Here is a 23,373-nt window from a genome sequence, read left to right on the forward strand (position 1 = left end):
AGGGAACAGTGCAAACCATCCATCTTTGTCCTTCTCATGGCTGTGGCTGGTTTGATGGGGTTGACTGCCAGTGGTCACATCTTTACTTAGGGCCTCATTAGCTATGACTTAAAGGAAGCAGTAAACTGCCTACTTGGCTTCCCGCATCATCTCACTATAACCCAGGGGCCCTTGGCATGCTGGGTAGCCTAGGTGCCCTTGGAAGGTGCATGGGTCTGGAAGAGGGGGGGTAGGAAGAGACCCACAGTGCCCAGGATGCACACAAACACAAACACCCACAGGAATAGGCGGTCGACGACCATCGCTACGAATTTCCAGTCCTCGATAACCTGCAGACAGACAGAGACTGGTTACAGGTGCCAAGCACAGAGTATACCCTCCCTCTGAACTGCACCTCCACCTGCTGACCAGGATCCAATAGGCAACACGGGGACTATACATTGGTGTGGCAGGTTTTGAATCCCAAGCTGGCCTCCACTAGGCAATTCTGGGCTTCTCTTGGTGTTTTTCAACCCCACCTAACCTGACCATGCTTGGAGCGGGGAGCAGGAGAGCCTCGGGAACTTGGGCTGTACAGCTGTTTCTCAGTCTCCTTAGGATCCCCTATGATCACCCAAACCCTGATGCCACTTAGGACCTCACAGAAAAGGTGCAGTATTTGCACACAGCCCATGCATCCTAGCTAGGCTTTGGTCAACTTGATACAAACTAGAGTACTCTGGGAAGAGGGCGCCGCAATTGGAAAAAAAAAAAAAAGTGCCTCTGTCATATTAGTCTGTAGGCAAGTCTGTAGGGCATTATCCTGGTTAATGATTGATGTGAGAGGGTCCAACCCACTGTGGGTGTTACCACTCTTGGGCAGGTGGTCCTGGGTCATAGAAGAAAGCAGACTGAGTTAGTCATGAGGGGCAAGCAAGTGAATGGTGTTTCTTTGTCTATGGCTCTGCATTGAGTTCCAACCTTGGCTTCCCTCAGTGAACTATGGCTCAGGATATGTAAGCCAAACTTTCTATACCAAGTTGGTTTTGGTCATAGAGTTCATCACAGCAACAGAAACCTAAGACATCATGAAATCCTTGCCTGTATTTACAATGCCTATAGACCACGTGAATACCTAACATAATGTAGATGCTATGTAAGTAGTCATCGTCCTGTATTTGGGAGACTAATGACAGGAAGGGGAGTACACTTGTTAGTGCAGACACCTTTTCTACCCATTGTTTTACCCGAAGTCACATGAATTCATGGATGCAGAAACAGAGACTCAAATATTCCACACATGGTGATTTTTAAAGCCAAATATGGTTATGGGTAAAGGAGGTTGTGGCTTAGGGATAGCTAGGTTCCTTCTTCTCATTTATCCCAAACCCTCTGTCTCAGCTGGCTTTGGAGAGAGGGAGATGTGGGGCCTGCCTCCCTGCTTGACAAGCGCTTGCAAAACACCTGGAAACCCCACAGTGTAATCAGTTCCACTCTATTCACAGCAGTGCCTGCTGTTTTCCATAATCAGACTCTGCCTCCTAGGGCCTCATCATCTGGCTCTCTTTCTCTGCACACACTTCATCTTCTCAGACCCAACCAAGGGATGTGACACTAGTGGAAACCTGCCTGGCTTCCAGGTAGCACCATAGATGTGCCCGCCTCCTTGGTGCTATGAGACTCTCAGAGAGTAGTCATGTGCCCAGCATCCAGGCATCCCTCCTCCACCCACTGGCTGGAAAGGCTCTGTGGAGACTTAGGAGTTAGAAATGCAGGCAGCAACGGGCAAGATGACGTCAGTGACCCAATTTGCCAGGGCCTCATCAATGGTGTGTGTCACACTCCAGGATAATCCTGTGTCAGATCAAACTCCACTCCCTCAAATACTGATTGTTCTTGTTCCTAAGATCAGGAAGGGAAGTGGGCCTCTACACAGGGTTGGAAAAATTCATTTTGACAGCTTTAATTTCAAGCACATCCCCATCTCTTCCTGTGTTTGTGCTGCTTACAATGACCAGCTAGTCATTATGGAGGGCAAAAGTGCTATAGATGAGAAACAGCTCCCCGGATGGCTTAGTAGTGGGCTTGCCGTGAGAGGGAATATGGACTTCTCTAACCACATATGAGAAAATCACTTAGTCAACAAGCTCTTCATGTGCTCAGGGCAGGGCAAGACCCCCAGAAGGGGCCCAGAGGTTAAGGATTGCAACTATGTGCCAGCTGTGTGACCCCAGACAAGTCAGGGTTATTCTGTGTCTCAGTTTCCCATTGTGAACTAAGGGCTCTAGTAAAAGCCACTTCCCAGTATCCCTGGGAGAGTTAGGATTGTCTGCAGACTCCAACCAGAGCACCTGATACATGTCTGGCACCACAAGCACACAGGTGTTATCATCCCACTGAGTTCCACCTGGCTCCTCCCCTCTTGGGGCTTGTTATTAACTCACAAGCTCTGCAAATGCCAAGCGGGTGGTGAGGTCCTTAGGAGAAAAAGCTCAGGATGGAGGCTAGTTCAAGCAGGAGTGCAGACCAGTGCTTCTCATCCAGGATGTGCACAGGACCTCACAGGAGTTTAAGAGGTGGCTCCTGAAGTTTCCTCCAGAGATCCTGACTCAGTCAAAGATGTAATTCTATCACTTGGGAGGTGGCAGCAGGAAGATCAAGTCCAAGGTCAGTCCTGGGGATGCGACTTAGTAATAGATGTTTGTCTAGCTTGTGCAAAGCCCTGGGTTTGAACCTCAGCACCAAATAAAATCTACGTTGGGGGCATGTCTGAAATCCCAGCACTGGGGAGGCACAGGCAGAAGGGATAGAAGTAAGTCATCTTCCACTACATAGTGAGTTTGGAACAATCCTGGGGTACATAAAACACTACCTCAAAAAAATCCATTAGCACTCTGCGTGCTTTTGACTGAAGTGGTGGAGGACAACAAAGACACATGAAAACTTGCAACTCAGAGCTCACGATTCAGTATGAATTTTGATACACATGAGAAGGAGTATGATGCACAGGACAGATCAGATCAGAGTGATCAGGTATTGACAAGGAGGCTAGTTCTAAGGGTAAAGAGTTGATAATATTTTTTTTTTTAGGTTCAAGGTCACCTTCCACTGTGTAGTGAGTTCAAGCCCAGCTGCAGCTACAAAGAGATGTGGGAGAAATGAAAGAAAGACTAGCATTATTAAATACAGCAGGGCTGTGCTTCTGGCTGCCGTGGGACCAGGAAGCCTCAGAGATCTGGTTAAAATGCTGAGTTGGAGACCCAAGAGGAATCTCGGTGTCTAGCAAATTCTAGGCGAGGCTGATGCTACAGGACCTGGAGCTACTCTCTGAGCAGCAGGCGGGTGACCCACAGGCCGGACATTTCTTAGCAATTGTCTTCTTTCTTCACAGTGTGATTCTGTGACTTTGCAGCTTGTGCTCTATAGTTGACGCTAACTGCAGGAATGCCAGCCTTCCTTCTCTCCTGACAATCTAGTTGACGGGAAGGAACTGCAAAAAGGTGGAAGAAGGCTGGGCGTTGGTGGTGCATGCCTTTAATTCCAGCCCTCGGGAGGCAGAGGCAGGTGGATCTCTGTGAGTTCGAGACCAGCCTGGTCTCCAGAGCAAGTGCCAGGATAGGCTCCGAAAGCTACACAGAGAAACCCTGTCTCGAAAAACCAGGAAAAAAAAGGTGGAAGATGTCCTCTTCTCTCAAGCGGCTGCCAGTGGGGAGATACAATGTTGCAACATAAAATGTTTAAGGCATCTGAGAGGCTTTGCCTCGAAACAGGAACATTCTCATGCTATGACGTGTGCTCTTTCAGGTAGAGAAGTAAGTAGGAAGGTCTAACAATGATGGTCTCCATGTATCCAGTCATTATCAAATCTCCCTTACACATTACTATAGCTAGTTTTTATTGTAACCTTGACACATCCTTGAATCACAGAGAAGGGAGTCTCAGTTAGGGGCCGACCTGATTGTATTGTGAACATGTCCAGGGAGATTGTCTTGATTGTTAATTCATATAGGAGGGCCCAGCCTACTGTGGGCTCCATCATTCCCTGGTCAGGCAGCCTGGGATGTGTAAGGAAGCTAGTGTCACATGCCATGAGTCTGTGAGTGAGCCAGCAAGCAGCCCTCCTCCAGATTCTCTGTTGTTCTTCTTTGCTGTGGTAATGATGCTAGAGATAATTCTGTTGGAATAGCAAGCATGCCTGCTTTCAGGTTCCTGCCTTGAGTTCCTGTGACTTTTAAGTATAAGCCAAATAAATTCCTTTCTCTCTGAAGTTACTGTTGTTGTGTTTGTCACAGCAACAGAATGAAACTAAAACACATGTACCATTTGTTCAGAGGAGTCATTTGACGAGGGCAGGCTCTAGAACTCATGGTATCTGGTGAGGGAGAACTTTACCTCATTTTAGAAAATCTGTAATTCTTGTCACCCTACAATGATAATATATTAGCCTGCTAGCAATAACACTTTGGCTGATGTTTCTATGCCCCTGAAAGGTATAAGTCCTCACAGGGCCTCTTTGCAAGTCTGAAAAGGTAGGAACAGATGCCCCAAGCAACCCAACCCAAGTTATGCTCTCTTAGGGTGACAGAGCCACCTTCAAATCCACTGAGAGCCTTCTTCTCCAGGGCATGCAGCTCTCCTCTGCTCTGCCTCAGGATTTTCTCTACCATAAAGGGTGCTTGCTCTGGCAATTAGGCATAAATGGAAGTTCACCTCCCAGGGCTACTGTCAACTGGAGGGGGATGGGAGCTGGGGGATAAATACTCCAGCCTCCAGCCAGGCCATGATTCTGAGGCTAATTGTCTGGGTCCTTGGGGGTGTCTACGCAGCAACCATAAGAGTAGACTCACTGATATCCTACAGCACAGCCCCTCTTCCCCTTTGTTTTGCTTTCTCTGCATCCTCAGTATTCTTCCTAGGGTCACATCGCAAGTAAGCTACCTGTACCCCAAGCCCCATCTCAGACTCTGCTTCGAGAGAACCCAGGACCAACACTGGAAGATCTTCCTCACCTATGAAGCTATAATAAAAACATTTCCATCTTGAATGTCTTACTCAGATGGTGGGGGAAGGACTGGTGACTTACACTCTGATCTTGATCATCACTCCTCAGATGCTGGGCGATGAAGCTGACACCCTCTACGGCTTCCTGGAGGTCATGCCGGAACCTCCCAGAGGACCTCAGCCGGGCACCCCTGGGGTTGCCTGCTGTGCGGGAGCCGACTGCAGACTTGGGAGTAGCAAGGACTGGGTTCACAAAGTACATGGAATGCCCATAGACGTCAGATGGGCTGGCTGGGCCTAAGGCAGCGGTGTTTGCAGCATCAGCTGTGGTCATGTGCAACTGGCTGGGATGACGGATCCCGGCTGGGGTAACTCTGAGACCTGGGCGCTTCATGAAGAGGAAGGTGGGCAGCTTGTGCAGGAAGCACTCCTTGACCCAGGATGCCATGGTGTGAGTGCTGGGTGAGCGGTGGTGCACGTTGAGGACGCATACAGTGGTAACGATGGAAAAGGTGACCAGCACCATGGTGAACAAGAGGTACTTGCCAATGAGTGGTACGTCAAGAGAGGTGGGAGGCACGATCTTGGAGATGAGCAGTAAGAAGAATGTGAGTGCTAGCAGCACGGAGATGCAGAGTGTCATCTTCTCCCCACAATCAGAGGGCAGGTAGAAGACCAGGATGGCCAGCGAGGTGATGAGCACACAGGGGATGATGAGATTGATGGTATAGAAGAGCGGCTTGCGCTTGATGATGAAGTCATAGGTCACGTCCACATAGCTGGGGTCCAGCGGGTTCACTGTCCTTCGTCCTGGGAGGGCCACAATGTCCCACTCACCACTGGGAGTAAAGTCATCCATGATGGCTGTGGGCGATTTAAGGACCATGTCAATCTCTGTGTGGTCATAGGTCCAGGAGCGAAATTTGAGGGTGCAGTTCTGTTGGTCGAAGGGAAAGTGCTTCACCTCAATTTTGCAGGCACTCTTGTAGATGGCAGGGGGCAGCCACTGGATGCTGCCATTGGAACGCACGATGACGTTGGCGTAGAAAGACACCTCATAGGTCCCATCAGCACTGGAGTGGGGTAGAGCATAGAGGAAGACTAGCTTGTTCTCAACCCCCCCCCCAAGAGTCTTTGGGGATCATCTACCTTCCTCACTGAAACAGGCCTGCTTTTCTCTGCGACTCTCTACCATGAGGCACTGAAGGCCTCTCATGGAATTAGCTCAGTTAAGTCTCACAAGAGTTCAAGGAAGCAACATTTCTATTGTGTTCCTCATTTTACAGCTTGGAAAGTGAGGCTTTGGGAAGCTAGAGGATGTTATCAAGCTCCTTAGACGAGTAAGCAGTAGAGATGAGATACAGATCCTCATCTTATTCCATCCTTGGCTGTCTCATGCTTGCTCTCTTTGCCCAGGCTGATCTCAAACTCCTGGGTTCCTGATCCTTCTGCCTCATCCTCTCCAATAGCTGCTATCACACTAATATACCCAAGGTATTGACACGTGACAAGTCAAAGTTCCAGCCCCCAACACTGACAAAGCCACCAAGTCACAAAAAGACAGAATGGTGGGGCAGGAATGATAAGGGCACTGGCCTGAGGGTCTGAAGACTGCCCAGTCCTGCTGTGCTGAGCAGGACAAGGCTTCTCCTCTCTAGCCTTCTCTTCCCACCTCCCACTCCGAAGTGTCTGTCCCCATCGTCTCTGTCTCTCTAGCTACGGCCTAGAAGTCTGAGAGAAGTGTAGAAGAGGAGGGATGGGGTTGGTTCAGGTATGGATAGCCCTGAAGACTGGCTTGCTGCTCTGGCCTGACCCTCACTAACTTTAGCCAACCCTCCACTTACTTGTTATACAACACAATGTCAGGCAACCAGACACGCTTTGCGGGGATCCTCAAAATGTTCACCCCTTCGTAGTAGGAGCTGTTCCAGGCCAGGCGGTAGTCAGTCCATTCCTGAGTACACAGACAAGGCCATGTCACCTGTAGGTCCATTGTGACTAAAGAGCAGCCCCAGAGGAAACATCACCTAGGCTGGGGGACCCTCCAAGGCACTTACCTGTTTTAGCCAGATGTTGGTGGTCATGATTTGTTCTCGCTCATTCTGGGGAGGGAAATGAGGGTGTCAGTTCATCTGGAAGGAGAGGCCCCCACAAATGGACAATATGTTACCTCAAAAAGGCTCTGAGCCCCTTGGCCTGTGTGACCAGCTACCACTTAAATATCTCTTAGGTCATGTGTTACCTTTTGCATTGCTGCAACCACATACTGACAAGAAGCTTGGGGAGAGGGACTGATTTTAACTCACACTTTCATGGTGAGGATGGCATGGCCTTCATGTGGAGCTTGTGCCTGTTCTTACTATAGGGACAGGTGGAAACAGGGACAGATGATCTAGAACTGGGGCTAGGCTTTGACCCCCCAAGCCTGCTCATGACAACCTATTCCCTTACCTCTTAACAGTTTCATGACCTCTCAGTGTGGCCACCTGGGGACCCAGTGTTTAAAGACATGAGCCTGTGTGGGACATTCCATATTCAGGCAGTCTCCTGGCCATTTTATAGTGCAATGATGCATTCAATACAACTTCAAAAGGCTGCATAGTCTTACGGTTCCAACACTGTAAAAGCCTGAGAACTTTTCTAGGATCCCAGACACTCTCTTAACTGTGACTCCCTGTAAAACCAGAAGATAAGTTACTTCCAATGTAGAATGGGATAAACATTCCCATTCGAAAAGCAAGAGATGGGAGCATGGCAAGGACAGATGGCACCAAAGGGGCTGGAGAGCTGGCTCAATGGTTAAGAGCAATGGCTGCTCTTTCAGAGGACCTGGGTTAGATTTCCAGCACCTACAAGATGACTCACAATCACCTGTAACTCCAGTCCCAAGGGATTCCATGCCCTCTTTTGACCTCTACATGTACTGCATGCATTTGGTGCACTTACAAACATTCAGGAAAAATACCCATATGCATAAAATAAAACTAAATCTTCAAAGAGCGGACCAAAGCAAGACTGAAACCTTTCAGGTTTGAAAACCCAACATTTTGTAGCTCCATGTCCAGCATGTGGGGGCTCTTGGTGATATCATCTGGGTTTCAAAGGTGGGAGAAAGCCCCATCCTTCCAGCTCTGTCGCCCAGATTGACTCCACTTAGTTGTCTGCAGTTTTCCTTGGTGAGTGTTCCGTGTTTTCTCCATCTCCTAAATCCTAGGGCCTCCATTGCAACTTAATCCTTACCTTCACAGCTTCACAGTGGCTTCCCTGGGTCTCCTTGCAGAGACACCAATCATGCCATATGCTGGCTGCCTTGGCAGCTTTCTGAAACATTGGGAAAGGTTTCATCACCCCGTTCCTCTCACATCTTTCACACCTGAGAAACTAGGACCAAGTGAGCAATGCTAATCCTGATGCCAGCTCAAGAGGGTCCCCTCCTAACACAGCTGCTCTACACTCTGCATTTATGGCTGACTCTGAGAAGACACATTCCTGGAAACCCCTGCAGTGGCATTTGTAGTTCATGCTCTCCCTTTAAATTCACTTGCTGGGGCCTTCGGTGGGTCCTAACCCTTCATTTTATTCCAGGCCATAATGCCTGGTTTCTCTTTAACGACACCAATGTTTTTTTTTTTTTTTTCAGTTATAGCCAATTTGTCTGCAACCCATCCACCTTCAACCTTAGCCACATTCACATTCCTTTCCAAGGTATGTTTCCCATGTCTTCCTGATGTGAATTTTCATTATGAAGCCCACTAAACACAGTAAGCAATAACCATGTCACAACACGAAAGCTACACTGCCTTAATAGTTCCTCGGCCAAGCAAATTAGTCCATAACCTTTTAATGTAGCTAACTTCAAATTGTTAGGACATGGCAAAACAGGGCCAGTTTTTTGTTTGTTTGTTTGCCAGAATATAGAAGAAATGGCCTGTAGTCTAGCTCCCAATTGAGTCTTTGTTCCCTTCTGAAATCTCATGAGCCTAGCTAACAGGAAAAGTCAGCGCTCTCTCTCTCTCTCTCTCTCTCTCTCTCTCTCTCTCTCTCTCTCTCTGCATTCTGGTCTCCCACAAGCTCACCCAAATGATCCACTAAACTCTGGGTCCAGCATGCTATGGCTTCTCTCATTCTGAAGCTATATATACAGCCCTCATTCCTTGTTTAACTCAGTTCCAGGGGCTTATGAACAACCTGGTCAGGTTTATCTCAGCAACAACCCTGCTTCCAAGTTCCAGCTTTCTGTATTAGGTATTTTGTTCGCCACTGCAACCAAATGTGTGACAAGTGGCTAAGTCGAGAGAAGAACTGATCCTAGCTCACAGCTTCATGGCAAGGGAGGCAGAGCAGCTGGGGCTTTGGCTTTCGTGTGGAAACTTATGGCTGGTCATGATGTGGTGGTAAATGGATAACTGGTATTCATACCCGCAACAGGAGCCAGGCTAACATCTAAAAACCCACCCCTCAGTAACTTACTTCTGCCAGCCAGGAAGAATTTCTCAAATTTCTCAATTTCTCAAATGAGTGTCACTAGCAAGATACCATGTGTCCTTACCATTTCACATTCCAACCACATTAGATAATGCAAAGATATTTCACACCCAGCACATAGGAGACAAAGCTCATGACTGCCCCCCCACACACACACACAAAAAAAAAACACCTGGAAGTTCTGGCCACACCATTTCCTGGTTCATCAAACCCTCTTGGGTGCATTTCCTGCATCTCAAAATTGTCCACTTCTCTCCATCTCTGTTGCTACTATTATCTGTTGCTTGGACAACTGCAGTAGTTTCCCAGCTGGCATTCAGGTAGTCTTTTGGATCTCAGTTCTTCAGACCATGGTTCTGTGTTTGGGAAATCTACTTTTCCCAAGCTCACTGGGAGTAAAAGCCAAAGTCCTATGCAGGGCCTGTATACACCTGCCTCTGCTTTTGCAACCTCCACAGTGGCCATGCTTGTTTCATTACTTCTGACTTTGCATATACTCTCCCCGTTCCCTGGAAAGTCACATAGTTTCGACTTAACTTTTTTCAAGTCTCAGAAATGTCACCCTATCAGAGAAATCTCCAGCCTTCCTGCCTCCTCTCACTACACATACCCTGTACTGTCTTCATGACACTTCTATGTGGACGTCATCTGACATTTTGTGTACTGTCTCTACTTCCCTCTAGCATCCAAGGACCATGAGGAGAGAAAAAAAAAAAAACCCTAGAGCAACAGGGATATGTTGGATACCTGATGAATATTTTTGGATGGATAAATTATTCCTATTATCCTATTATCATAATCCAGTTCAGTAATGTCTTATCTCTCAGCTGGACCATTGGACAATCTAATTGGTCTAAATCCATTCTGCATCTCTCTCTCTCTCTCTCTCTCTCTCTCTCTCTCTCTCTCTGTGTGTGTGTGTGTGTTTCTGTCTGTCTGTCTGTCTGTCTGTCTGTCTCTCATACACACACACACACACACACACACACACACACACACACACACACACACCCCTATTCACATTCTTCTGCAACAAGAATGAGTTTGCTCAAAAGTTCCTGTTTCCCCTTCCACATTATCTCTATTTAGGTCACTCATCTTCTACAGGGTTAGATCAGTAACTACCCCAGCCTCATTTTACTGCCCCAGCTCCTTTATTCTGTGCCCAAGTCCTCCTCAGTTCTTTGACTGTATCTTGTGCTCTCTGTCTATATACTTCCCTGCTTCCTCTTCAGTAACTAACTTCCAAAGCTCTGATTCCAGCATGGTACTTACTTCCTCAAGCAATTCAATCAGGACAAAGAGTGACACCTGATGTGACATTTTTCACATATATGGATATTTGCTCTACAAAACCATCCATCTTCCTTCTAGCTCTCTTTGCTGTCACACTAGGGTATGGCCCTCATCTACAAGTTCAAGACAGCCAGTGGGACTCCAGTCATCATACCCATATTCCAGGCTGTTACGAGGGGAGGAGCAGGAAGAAAGATGCATGTTAGTTGTTGTCTCATTTTGATAATTTTTTTTCAGTGAGTTTTAAAGTTCTATGTTTTAGGTTCTAGAAGTCACTTTTGGTTCTTCTTAAAAATTTCCATTATCATTACTTGAACATATTAATGACAGTTATTTTCATTATAAGAAAAGTCTTTATTTTAAATCATGGCAAAATACACTTAGCATAAAACTTAAATGTTTGAAATGTTTATTGCATTCATGAACATGCCATGCCATGAACATGGAGGTCACAGGACAACTTGCAGGGTGCTGAGGATCTAGACTGAGGTCCTCATGTTTGTGTGGCTAAATGCACTATCTCCCCATCTCCCATACCTCCTAGGTATCATCTGCTGGCACCTGTCTCCAAAGGCTCTACAGCGGGCAGCAAAGGGGATCATCTTAATCTAGTCTGGGCTCAGCAATTTTGGAAGGAGCACTGGTTTTTGTGAGGACTGATCTTCTATTATTTTTTTTGTTTTGTTTTCAGTACTACAGTGACCCTTCTGGGAGCCCCATCAGGGTCCCATGTCCTTGGTCACATTCAGACTGCAATTGTGCATCCTGTCAGCCCTGTAATGACCCTGGCACCAGCCCAGCTTCCCAGCTCCTCTGCTGTCACTCTCTCAGTTCTGTGTCTTAGCTTCTTGGCCAGATACTGTTGGCCAGTCATCAAGAGTGGAGAAAAGTACCATAGACTGGCAGGATTGCCTCCTGGAGCCTGGCCACTCAAGTCCTGGCTGAGGCCGCTAATTACTTTAAAGCAGAGCCCTCCCGGCCCTCCAGCATTTTGTCCAGCCTTTTTAATTGTTCTCCAGAAAAGCTAATCTTCCAGCATCTCTACCATCAATGAAAGCTGAAAACTTTGATTTATCTTTTAAAAATATTTTTAAGCGAGGCATGATAGTGCATATCTACAGTCCTAGCATCTAGGAAGCTGAGGCAGGAGGCTCTTGAGTTAAAGTCCAGATAGGGCAACATAGATAGACCTTGTCTCTAAACAAGACATTTTATATGGAGGTGTGGTTTCCTTGGTGAGCACACTGACATCCGGGGACTGCCTGGCCAGTTTTCACAAATGCAATTTTTGTTTTGTTTTTGTGTGTGCATCTGTGGGTGCACACATGTGCAGGCATATATGCAGGCTTCAAAATTGAAGTCGTCTCTACTTACTGAGGCAGGTCTCTTGCTGAACCTGGAACTTACTCATTCTAGCTATTCTACCTAGCCTGCTTCCCTGGGGACCCTCTGTCTCTGCCTCCTGAGTCCTTGGTTTGTAGGTAGACACCATATCTGCCCAGCTTTTAAGTGGGTGGGCTCAGGGAACCCAAATTCTGGTTCTCATACTGTATGGAAAAGAGCTTTGTTCACTGAGCAGGCTCCCCAGCCTCTTACTTCATTTTAAGATATGGGACTTTCCTATCTTCCAGAAATGTCTCTTGTGCACTTGTCCTGCTCTTTACTTTTTTCTCCTCTACTAGTATCTGCTGAATATGTGTTAGAATATTGGTATAGGACCCTGGCTGCCACTCCACAAAAAGAAGAGTAGGGAAAGCCTGCTTGCCCCTCCAGCACAAACCCCATGTCCGGAATTTCCTAGACATCCCATCTTTAAACTCCCTCCTCAAAACCAAATACCTTCCAAAACAAAACAAAACAAAACAAAACACAGAAAGGAACCCTCACTCCTACAGCCAAGTATTTCCTTTAAACATGGCTTTTGGGACACAGGGGTGCTTGCAGAAGTGAAGCTGGAGGCTGTGTTCTCTCCTGCTTCTGGAAGCCACTATCATTCCACGGGGTCCACAGCTCAGACCTGGCAGGGGCAGCCTGAATCTAGCAGTGTGGCCAGAACTGCCTGCTAGTCTGCCCTTGTTAGAGCAGACAGCTGCCTTGCTGGATTAAGCACAAGGCCTTTCTTTGCTGGTCAGGGATGCACAGACAGTAGTCTTGGCCTCGCCTGGCCTGGCCAGAAGCTCTCCCTGCTTTCAGCTTCCTATGGCAGATAGAGTGTATGCCCCTCCCTATTCTGGGGCTAGGCTTCCTCCTAAGGGATAGAGGCAGCGACCAATTTGGGCAAAGCCTTCTTAAGCACTATGGATGGTAGAGTCTGAGCATGCAGGGCTCATGGGCTGTAGGGAGCAAGGGTGAAGAAGATGGCACTGCCTAGAGAAGGCCCAGGCCCTTCAGCTAGCTCCTGATGGCAAGGCACAGCGCCTATGTGACCATTTCCTCCAGGCTGCTTCCAGGTTCTAGCCCTTGGGTGGGGACCTGGGAAGGTTTACAAGGGACCATGTTTCCTTCAGACACCCTTACTCTGAGACAGCTGTGGTGAGCAGGAGCAGGGGGAGGAAATTCCAATCTCTTTCATCTTCCTCAGCACCCCTTCTTGCCTCACTCCAGTTTCCAACACCTGGAAGGCTGTCAGCCTCCTTCCCTCACCTGGAGCATCTCCTGTGCTTGTCCAGATCCTCATCCACATTTCTCAGCCCCACACCTGAGCCTCTGTACCCAACATCTCTCCTGGCCTTGTTCCTATTTCCCCCACCAAATTAGCAATTTAGGAGGCCATCCTTGCAAGCTGGGAGTCACGAGTGTTGGAGGACCCAATGAGTAGAGTCCATAATGGGTCCATAGGATGCTTGCCTATGGTCCTCCAAGACCCTTTCCTCTCTGCTAACTAAACACCATGGACCTTCTCCAGTCTTCTTGCCACATACTGACAGATCTAAACCAGCCAAAGAAATTCTATTCCTCTGGCCAATAATTGGTTAGATTTGGATGTGAGTTACTAACCCTGGCCAATGAGATTAAGTGTGTATCAAGAAGGCAGGACTCTGATGGAGTTTTGTTGTTGTCCCAAAAGGATCCAAAAGATTCCACAGCTATTGGCATCACTGGCAATACCCCCGAGTCCGGACATCATTGAAGAGTTAGCCAACACTGCAAGCATTGGCCTGCTCCTGGTTATGGGATATGATAGATGCTGTTTTGTTGTAGCCACTCTTGGTTGAATGTCCTATTACTGAATGCCAAATCATTTTAATTGCTATTGAGAATGTGGCTTTTTGGATGGCTTCAACTATGATTCAAGAGGTGCACAGACAGGGCAGGACATCCCAGGCAGTAAGAACACCATGTGTATAGGCAATATTTTTTTGGATGAAAGAATCCTTACCTGGAAGGATGCTCAGCACCTTTATAGTGCAGGTAAATTGTTTAACTCATAGGTATGGGGGAAAGTCCTGATTGCCTGAAAAGTATTGTTGACCGCTCATTTACAAAAGGCTATGCCAGGGAGGAGGAATGGAAAGATGAACATGGGGTAGAGCGGGATAGCAAGACACACAGCTGGCACCAATGGTTTGTATTAATTAAATGGGTATTTCAAAATAGCAACAGAGAGAATTTTTAATATACCCAACAAATTACAAATGTCTGAAGTTCTAGGTATGCCAATGACCCTGGACATGATATATATATATATATATATATTATATATATATATATATATATATGAATGAAACGTCACACTGCATCCCATAGAGGAAAATTACTATGTGTCTAGCAAACATACATTTAATATATGTTTTAAGAAATAGTAGAGGAAAAGATTAGCAGTCTGGGGATGTTACCTATCTGGCCAGGTCAGAAGTAACATTTCAGTCACATAACTCCCAGCCCTGCATCCTGAGCGGTCATCACCATCCGCTGCTTTTCCCAAGGCCCCAAGGGCTACTGGAAACAATCCCTGCCTCTTCTCCTAAGCCTCAGCCCACAGTTGCCCAGGCACCTACCACACTGATGAGCTGGGACAGTAGTAGCTCCAGTTGGATGGAGATGAGCTGACTGGCGCTGGTGGCTGGGCGGATTAGGTTGTTGTAGCGGGTTTTGTTCAGGAGGTCATCCATCAGCTTCTCCTCAGCATTGGCCAGTCGGCAGTCCCCTGGGAAATCGGACAGTCAGGCCCTCTGGGCCCTTGTCTGGAGGAACCCTACTGCAGCTGTGGCAGTGAAGAGGGGGGCTGTAAGAAGCAGAGTGTAGGAGCCCTGGGGCTGTGGTGGAGTGTAGGTGCCAGCAAGCCTCCCTGTGTTATTCTTTCCTCCGGGCTAGACCACTTCCTCCTGCTCTTCCTGGAAGTGACAGTGAATGGCTTTCCATGCTCCAGACATCTGGTCCCAAGTTTGGGCATCGGCTCCTTCCTGGGATCCCACCCAACGCCCCCACAGAGCCACCAAGGCTCTCTGTTCTACACCCAACTCCCCTAGTTTGTCCTCCCATGTTCACCTCTTGGCTGTCTCCCTTTACCTCTCCTGCCCTGGACTGTCCCAGAGTCTCCTTGCTCTTCCCACACCCAGTTGCCCCAGCTACCCCTACATAGTCAGCCAGTCTCCCTGCAGAGCACTGGGTGGGGGGCTCTTCCCCACCCACACCCTCCCTGAGCTGCAGGCAGTTAAACCAAGAATGCTCTGGCTTGACCTTTGAGGCCTTTTGCCCTTAGCACCGGCTTCTTTTTCTCACCTTATATTTTTCTCTCACTTTTCCACCTAACTGGCCCCAGACTCTATTCTCTGGCCATTCCTACTGCTAGCCTCTTTCCCATCTCATTTCTGGGTCTTTGTGCATACTCTTTCTTCTGCCAAGATTGTTCCTGGACCACCAACTGACCAATGTCTGAGTGGAGTTTGTACCAGGTGCTGTGCTGTGTGCTAGGGATAAGAGCAAACCCCAGGAGCAGCTCCTGGCCCCCAAGGGAGGCATGTGCATACCTTACTTGGGACACTTTGTAAAATGTGGGCTTGTCTGCAGAACTGGGTATGTGGTAGTGTTTTCCCAGAGGGGGAAAAAAAGGCAAACTGGGGCTAGAGAAGATGGCTCTGTCAGTAAGCTGAGAGGAGGACCCAGGTTTGAATCCCCAAACCCACACAAAATAGCCTAGGTGGGCAGAGATAGGCAGATCCCTGAATCTGACTGGCTGGCCAGCCTAGCCCAAACTAGTAAACTTAAGGTTCACTGAGAGACCCTGTCTCAAAAAAATAAAGGTGGAGGAAAGACAGCCATAGGTGTCTGCAACACCACACACACACACACACACACACACACACACACACACACACACAAATAAGGAAATAAAGAAAAGAGGGTGGAGCTAGGGGAGGCTCCCTTGAATCCAGACTTTGACCTATAGAACACAAGGTCTCTTCGAGACACCAAATGAAGTGGTCCAGCTGGCGGCTGTTTCCCTGGCTCTAAGCCACATCCAGGACCAGCTCCAGCACAGCCTCTTGCAGGGAGCCCCTGACAGCCATCATCCCTAGGAGCACTCAAGCCAAGATCTTCCTGTGCACCCAAGTAGTATTTGGGTCTTTGTTTCATCTGCCCCTTGTGTCTGGGAGTGAAGGTGAAGTTTGAGTACTTGATTGTGTACTGTGGTATCATTAAGGAGACTGTGTCAGAGGGTGGGGGATGGGACATGGAAAGGAGACTCAAAGGAAGGCCAAGGGCACTTGAGCAGGATACCCAGGAATAGGAAAAGAGATGAGGGTGGGAAAAGGAAACACTGTTGGGGCAGGAGAGCAGGTAGAAGGCTAAAAGAGGAGGAGGGACTACAGACGTGGGGGTGGGGATGCTGGTGAGGGGCTGCCTGTCTCACCAAGCCCAGGAGTTTGGTTATATCTTTCCTAAAGAGCCTTCACATCTTCGACAAACCCTGCCTTTTTGGATGGAGCCAGAGTACTTGGAACATGAATCGCTCCACTCTAGCAAATGTGAGGTGGACTTCTGGGTGGGTGCTGGGCTAGCCACATGTTTATGGTGAGCAGCCGCTGCCCTGCCTACTCCATGCACTTTCCAATTCATTGCTTATCTAGAACAGATGCAATATTTAGTGCCTTGAGAAAGATGCTCCTGGCACACCTGCTTCCTGCTGCCCCTCCCCCAGGCTGGGTTGGGGGTAGGGTGGGAGGGTTGTCCAGCAGATGTCTGGACTAGAGTTTGAGCTTGGCTTCTCACATCTTGAATTCCTTCTCTACAGGCCACCAGCTTAAATACCCTTGGGGCCAATCTTCAGCCACATGATACTCCTGGGTCCCTCTTACAATCTGGTTTATTTGGGATGACCTCTCATTTCAGAGAGAGGATTCTGACTTATCCAGATCTAGCTGGCATTCTCTGGCAGCACTGGGGTAGGCTCTGCAGTTCCCAGCCTCCAGTCCTGCAATACCAAGAGAAATTGGATCCATCTCTGCTGCCCCAGGAGGCAGGTGCAACTGAGCCAAAGTGGCAGGCTGCTCAGCAGGTGATGGGGGGGTCGATGCTTATGTTTGAGTTCTGAGCCCACCTGGGCTACTTAGCTTTGTCACCTTCAACTTATTCTCTTTAGTATTCAGCTGACTCAAGGGACTCTTCCCATCTCATGGACCAGCTATGGACTCTGGAGTCAGAAGTTCCTCTAGACCAGTGCTTCTCAACCTGTGGGTCATGACCCTTTTAGAGGTCACATCAGATATCCTGTATATCAGATACTTACATTATAATTCATAAGTATCAAAATTACAGTTATGAAGTAGCAATAAAAATAATTTTATGGTTGGGGGTCACCACAACATGAGGAACTGCGTTAAAGGGCTGCAGCCTTAGGAAGGTTGAGAATCACTGCTCTAGATCATGTAGGACTCCTAGCAAGTCAGGGGCTTCTTTAACACCGAGGCCATCCCTGACCTCTGTACTTCTTTAGTACCCCTGTTAACTTCCCCCGGAGGGAGGCTGTCCTGCTAAGGCTGTCTCTGGTGTGTGTGCTTGCTGGTAAGTCTGTGGATGGGCCAAGGGATGGAACAACTACCAGCAGGGCTGTTATAGCTGGGATGCACCCCCTCTTTTCATCTACAAAGCGGAGGGGTGCCCCCAATAGCACATGTTTAGGGTTTGCCGTCAATTCTCAATGATCACCAGAGCCTGTCAGATAGAAGACAGGGAACAGGAGGGTTCGCTCCAGCTTCTGAGAAACTAGTAGGGCTTCCATGAGATCAATCTTTTATATGGTTGAGCAGAGAAGTCACCACTAGAGGTCATCATGATACAATGATGCTGATAAAAAGTGGTCCCACTGGCCCAGGGTCTTGCTTTTGTAGATTTTCCATAGCAAGGGGGCTCCCTTGACTAAAGGGGTGAAGGATTCGATAGAGACTGTAGTTGAGTTGTGAACATTTGTGGTGTGTCCAGTCTGAGAATGCATGCCCAATCAAGAAGTGGAAAGCTATCTTACTGTCTGGGGATGTCATGGTTAACAGAATCTCATTGGCAAATATGTATCTGAAAGGCAGGGCTTGTCAGGTGAGGGCATGTTGCCTATTAAAGGGTAGCATCTTAGGAACTCCAAACGCTGTCTCAGTAGAAGCTTGCCGTACACTAACAATGCTTCTCCAATCACAGATAGGAATCACCTGGCTATACAAAGGCACATTTGTATACAAAGGCACATTTGTGGCTATACAAAGGCCACGTCCCATTTCCAAAGATTCAGATCTCTTGAGCCCAGGGTCCAGGAGTCAGTACAGGAAGATGCAGACAGCCTAGTGGGACCACATTTCAGAAACACTGCAAATGTTTGCCAGATGACAGGCAAGGCAGATTGTTGCCATGAAACAGATAGCGAAATTGAGAGGGGGGTGATGGAATAAGGGCACCCAGCAGGGAACCAAAGCCATAATACACACTGTGCCAATGTTATCTTTGATAAGAGGAGGGGACTTTGAATGTCCCACCATTTCCAGCTCTGGCACATTCTGGAGGTAGTCTCTGTGGGCAGAAGATGCAGCCTTGGTCATCAGGGTTCACTGGGGCTCCGAGGACAACCTGGTCCAGATGCAGTGTGTGTGTGTGTGTGTGTGTGTGTGTGTGTGTGTGTGTGTGTGTGTATGAGAGAGAGAGAGAGAGAGAGAGAGAGAGAGAGAGGAAATGTGGGAGAGGTAGGAGCCACACAGGACCTTGGAATTTAGGAACTGAACCTGGGGGTGAGAGTTGAGCAGGTTTTCCTATCAATGTCAACAGCAGGTTTGAGAATTGAAGACCCCAGTTCACTAACCTGCCTTCAGTTAAGCAGGGTTAGGGGACCAGATGAGACAGTGCCTGCCATATATGTGATTTCTGGAAAACCCGTTGCCAAAGTACAAAAATACTTTCCACGTGTGGGGTGGTGCTGTTGGGGTGACCCCTCTTGCCAAACAGCAGGTTTATTCCCACACATTTACAGCTTGGCAAGACTGTGATTTCACTAGGGAGGAAAAGATCCTCTGGGGGCCTGGTGGGGACCTCTTAGCGCCGGGATTGAGCTGAACTGCCCAACATGAAGACACTCACGACCCATGGTGACCTGGCAGCGCAGAGGAAGGTGGCGGGGACTCCCAAACCTCACCGGGCCACCACCCAGGCCTTCCTGCAACCCTACAGGGTTTGCCCCGCCCACGGTCCAGACAGGTCCGGCCACTCCTCCCACACTGCGACCCTTGTCCCTCCCACCTTCCCTGAAAAGAACTCACCATGCCGCCGAAGCAGGGCAAGCAGAAAGACGAGGATCAGGGGCGTGCCCCTCATGGCCGGCCCGGTGGCTGCGGGTCACCCTGCACTGAAGCTGCAAGTGAGCGACTGTCCGGGTTGGCAATCTGTCTGACGGCTGCACTAGGACCCAGCGGAGTCCGTGCGCCCCGCCTGGAAAGCAGCTGTGGGTCCCGCCCACTCGGGGACTGAACTGGAGTTAAGCGGAGATCTAGGGCTGGGTGTGTTCATGGGGACCTGTGGCTAAGGATGATGGTCCTGAGACTTTCACACACTCAGGAGCTGGGCAGTGCGTGGCATTCGGGAAGGTGGACTAGCTTTTGTCTCCTTATTTGTTTCGGAGACTGGGGAAGGGTGGAGTTACAGGGTGAGGGAGGGTCAGAGTGGGCTGGCTGCATCCCCCTCACCGTCTTAGCCTGGTTTACCAGAAGCAACTTGAGTGGCTAAAAGGAGCAAACAGCAATCTCCCACCTCCTAGGTGGTCCACGGTTAAATTTCAATCTAGAGTTAGAGGACAAGACAAAACAGGTGTCACTGCCAGAGGGATTCTCCTCCCACCCTCTCACACTCCAATACGAGCAAAAGGACCTCGAGTTCCAGTCAAGAGGGTCTCTAAGGTGGTAGCCTTGCTAAAACCTAGGCTGACTCTCACAGCCCTGCCTCTCCTCCCAAGAGACAGCCAGTAGCTTCAGGGACAAGAGTGAGCACAGTAGGTCCAGGAGGAACCACTACCTAAAAAAGACAGAGGTCGGTGCAGTCGCCTTCACCAGTGTCTTCTTGCTACATAACCTGACATATTGGCCTAGGTTTGTTTTGTTTTGTTTTGTTTTGTTTTGTTTTAACAAAAGCAAATGAACAAGCAAACCAACGTCGATAACATGTACTGCCATGCCCCTTAGGAATGGTTTGCAGGATTCGTGTCTGAGTGAATCCTCTACTCTTTAAACTGCAGCAATAATAGATCAAATTCACAAAATGAATCCAAAGTCATACCCGACTGAAAGGAAGTCCATAATCTCCCTGAACCAAATCCAGGAAAGAGATACAGAGGAAGTCCATGATCTCCCTGAACCAAATCCAGGAAAGAGATACAGAGGGCTGCTGCCTGGGACCTGTGTGGCTTTGGAAGCTAAGGGCAGCAGAAGGTCCTGTCACATGAAGGGGGATTTAGCAAACTCTTGGTTAAAGCCAGAGTGCATGCCAGTCCTTGAGAGAATGCTAGGAAGTGTTGGAAAGCCTGCTTGCTGATAGTTGTCTGCAGCCTTGGCTGTCTAGGGTACATACTACCTCTGATGTACCACAGTATGGGGTGACAGAGGGGCGGAAGAGGAGACAGAGCATAAGAGAGTGAGCATAAGAGAGAGAGCAAAAGAGAGTGCTTGGGAGTGCCTCCTGGCACTCGCTCTGGAGACCAGGCTGGCCTCGAACTCACAGAGATCCGCCTGCCTCTGCCTCCTGAGTGCCGGGATTAAAGGCATGCGCCACCAACTCCCAGCTTGAACACTTTTTTAAAATATAGGGTTTCACTATGTAGTCCTGACCTTCCTGGGACTTGCTTGTTATGTAGACCAGGACAGGCTGACCTCAAACTTAGAGATCCCCCTGCCTCTGCCTCTTGAGTGCTGGGATTAAAGGTATGGGCCACTATACCTAGCTCAAACCTATTTTTAAAAAATAATTAATATATACCAACACAAAAGTTTTAAAAGGCACAAGTTGTAAACTTTCTTAAAAAGTCAAGCCCTCTAGTCAAGAAACATCCATTCTACTGCCATAGGATTTCTTACATATGTGATTAAGTAGCTGACTTTCAATTTTTTAACCAAATAAACTGTAAAAAAGAACTTAGAATGATTTTTTAATGACACAAAGAAATAAGTTCTTTATGTGTTGCTTGTAGTTTGCCTATAAATCTCAGCTGTATAAAACAGCAAAAATGTGCCTACAAACAAAGCGCTACAAACAAATTAAATGAACAGACAGCCAATAAAATAAGAACTGGTGAATTCACTCCAGGCAACATATTTCTACGGAAACATGACAAAGAGTCCATCCTCCTGTGTGGTACATGCAGAGACGTACGTGTGCAGTTACATGCACATGCTACCATGAGTCAACGAGGAGGCCAGAGGAGGCCTGCTCTAAAACTCTCCATTGTATCCCTTTGAGACAGGGACTCTCTCCAAGCAGCACAGGACTGAAGTTACAGGATCATGTAACCACACCCAGATTTTTACTTGGCGCTGAAGATTCAAATTCAGGTCCTCATACTTATGCAGCAAGTGCTCCTACCCACTGAGCCATTTCCTCAGACCTCGATGTATGCCTGCACACCAGAAGAGGGCACCAGATCTCATTATAGGTGGCTATGAGCCATCGTGTTGCTGGAAATTGAACTCAAGACTTCTGGAAGAGCAGCCAGTGTTCTTAACTGCTGGACCATCTCTCCGGCCTCCAATTTTTTTTTTTTAAATAAGAGAAATAGAGGTAGAACTATCCAATTACTTCCTAGGGGCTAGAACAAGGATGTTCTAGCTGGAACAAGGATGTATAAGAAAAGTGCACAGTAGGGTTCTAACCCAGGGGATTGCATGACCTCCTGAGTCTAATAATTGAGATTTTTTACTACATACTAATCTCCTATGTGACCCTGAAGAAGTGATTGCCTTCTCTCTGCCTTCGTTCCTTCATATTTAAGAAGAGGAACTAACCTCCCAGTGGGCCTTCTAAGGATGAAAGGAAATAAGTCACAGAAAGTACCTTAACGCTGCTTAATAGGCCCGGAACACATAAAACTTAATAAATGTTAGCTGTTACTGTCTATTATGAACACAGATTCTAAAATTCTCAATAAGATAATACCAAGTCCTGCATATAGGGGAAATAATGCTTCACGGAAATGTGGGTGTTCTCCCGAGAATACAGGGACAAGTTCAGTCAGGTAATTCATTAATGTAATAGGCAACCTTAACAAATTAAATATTCATCTGATGTAACCCATATACACTGCTTCCTTAACTCAATAAACCTGGAGTATGGTAAATGGAAGAATTTTACCAGCAATTTCCACCCGAGTCAGACTGAGACAAGGCTATCTTCCATCACTGTTTTTATTTAGCTCTGCACTGGAGGTCTTAGGCAATGTGCTAAGTTAAAGTAAATGAAATTGCCAATTTTTTTTAGGTCACAAGCTCCCCAAATCAGCAATTTATATAATCCAACCTATAATAGAAGCAGATAAAGGTGATAAATTTTAAGAATTGGAGATGAAAAACTACCGGTATTTGTAGATAATATGATTGCTCTGTAGAAGATCCAAGAGATAAATTATCAATCAGATAAATTATTAGGACTAGTGAGAGAGCGAGGAAGGTTGCTGTACTCAAAATCAACTTTTAAAAGCTATTGGTATCCCACAGGGGTCTGGAGAGATGGCTCAGCAGTTAAGAGCACTTGCTACTTTCACAGGAGACCAGAGTTTGGTTCCCAGCACCCACACCAGGCATCTCACCACTGCCTGTAACTCCAGCTCCAAGGGATCCAACAACCTATTCTGGCCTCCACTGGTTCCCACACCCATGTCCATATGACATATCCAGACACATAAATAATAAAATCTTTAAAAAATTATTCATATTCTTGTGCACCTTATAATAATATTAGAAAATGTAGTGGAAGGCTGGAAGTGCATACCTAGCATGCATGAAGCTCTGGTTATGTTCCCAATGTGCATAAACTTGGCATAAACCTGTAATACTAGAACTGGGGAGGTGGAGGCGAGAGGATCAGAAGTTAAAGGTTATCCTGTGTACATAGTTTGAAGGCAGCTTGGGATGCATGAGGCCCTGTCTTCAAAGC

At 47.6% G+C, this 23,373-nt stretch overlaps 1 protein-coding gene across 1 annotated transcript; it reads right to left on the minus strand.

The window, feature by feature from the left end:
• Positions 1 to 188: 188 nt before the first annotated feature.
• On the minus strand, positions 189 to 19,554 carry Chrnb4 (cholinergic receptor nicotinic beta 4 subunit). The gene is made up of 6 exons (XM_027415046.2): positions 19,500 to 19,554; positions 14,760 to 14,908; positions 7,038 to 7,082; positions 6,825 to 6,934; positions 5,063 to 6,053; positions 189 to 329 (listed from the first exon to the last, which is right to left on the minus strand). The coding sequence occupies exons 1-6, from the start codon at positions 19,552 to 19,554 to the stop codon at positions 189 to 191; spliced, it is 1,491 nt and encodes a 496-aa protein (XP_027270847.1).
• Positions 19,555 to 23,373: the final 3,819 nt, after the last annotated feature.

Source organism: Cricetulus griseus, chromosome 4 (genome assembly GCF_003668045.3).
Source record: "Cricetulus griseus strain 17A/GY chromosome 4, alternate assembly CriGri-PICRH-1.0, whole genome shotgun sequence".
Classification (NCBI taxonomy): Eukaryota; Metazoa; Chordata; class Mammalia; order Rodentia; family Cricetidae; genus Cricetulus; species Cricetulus griseus.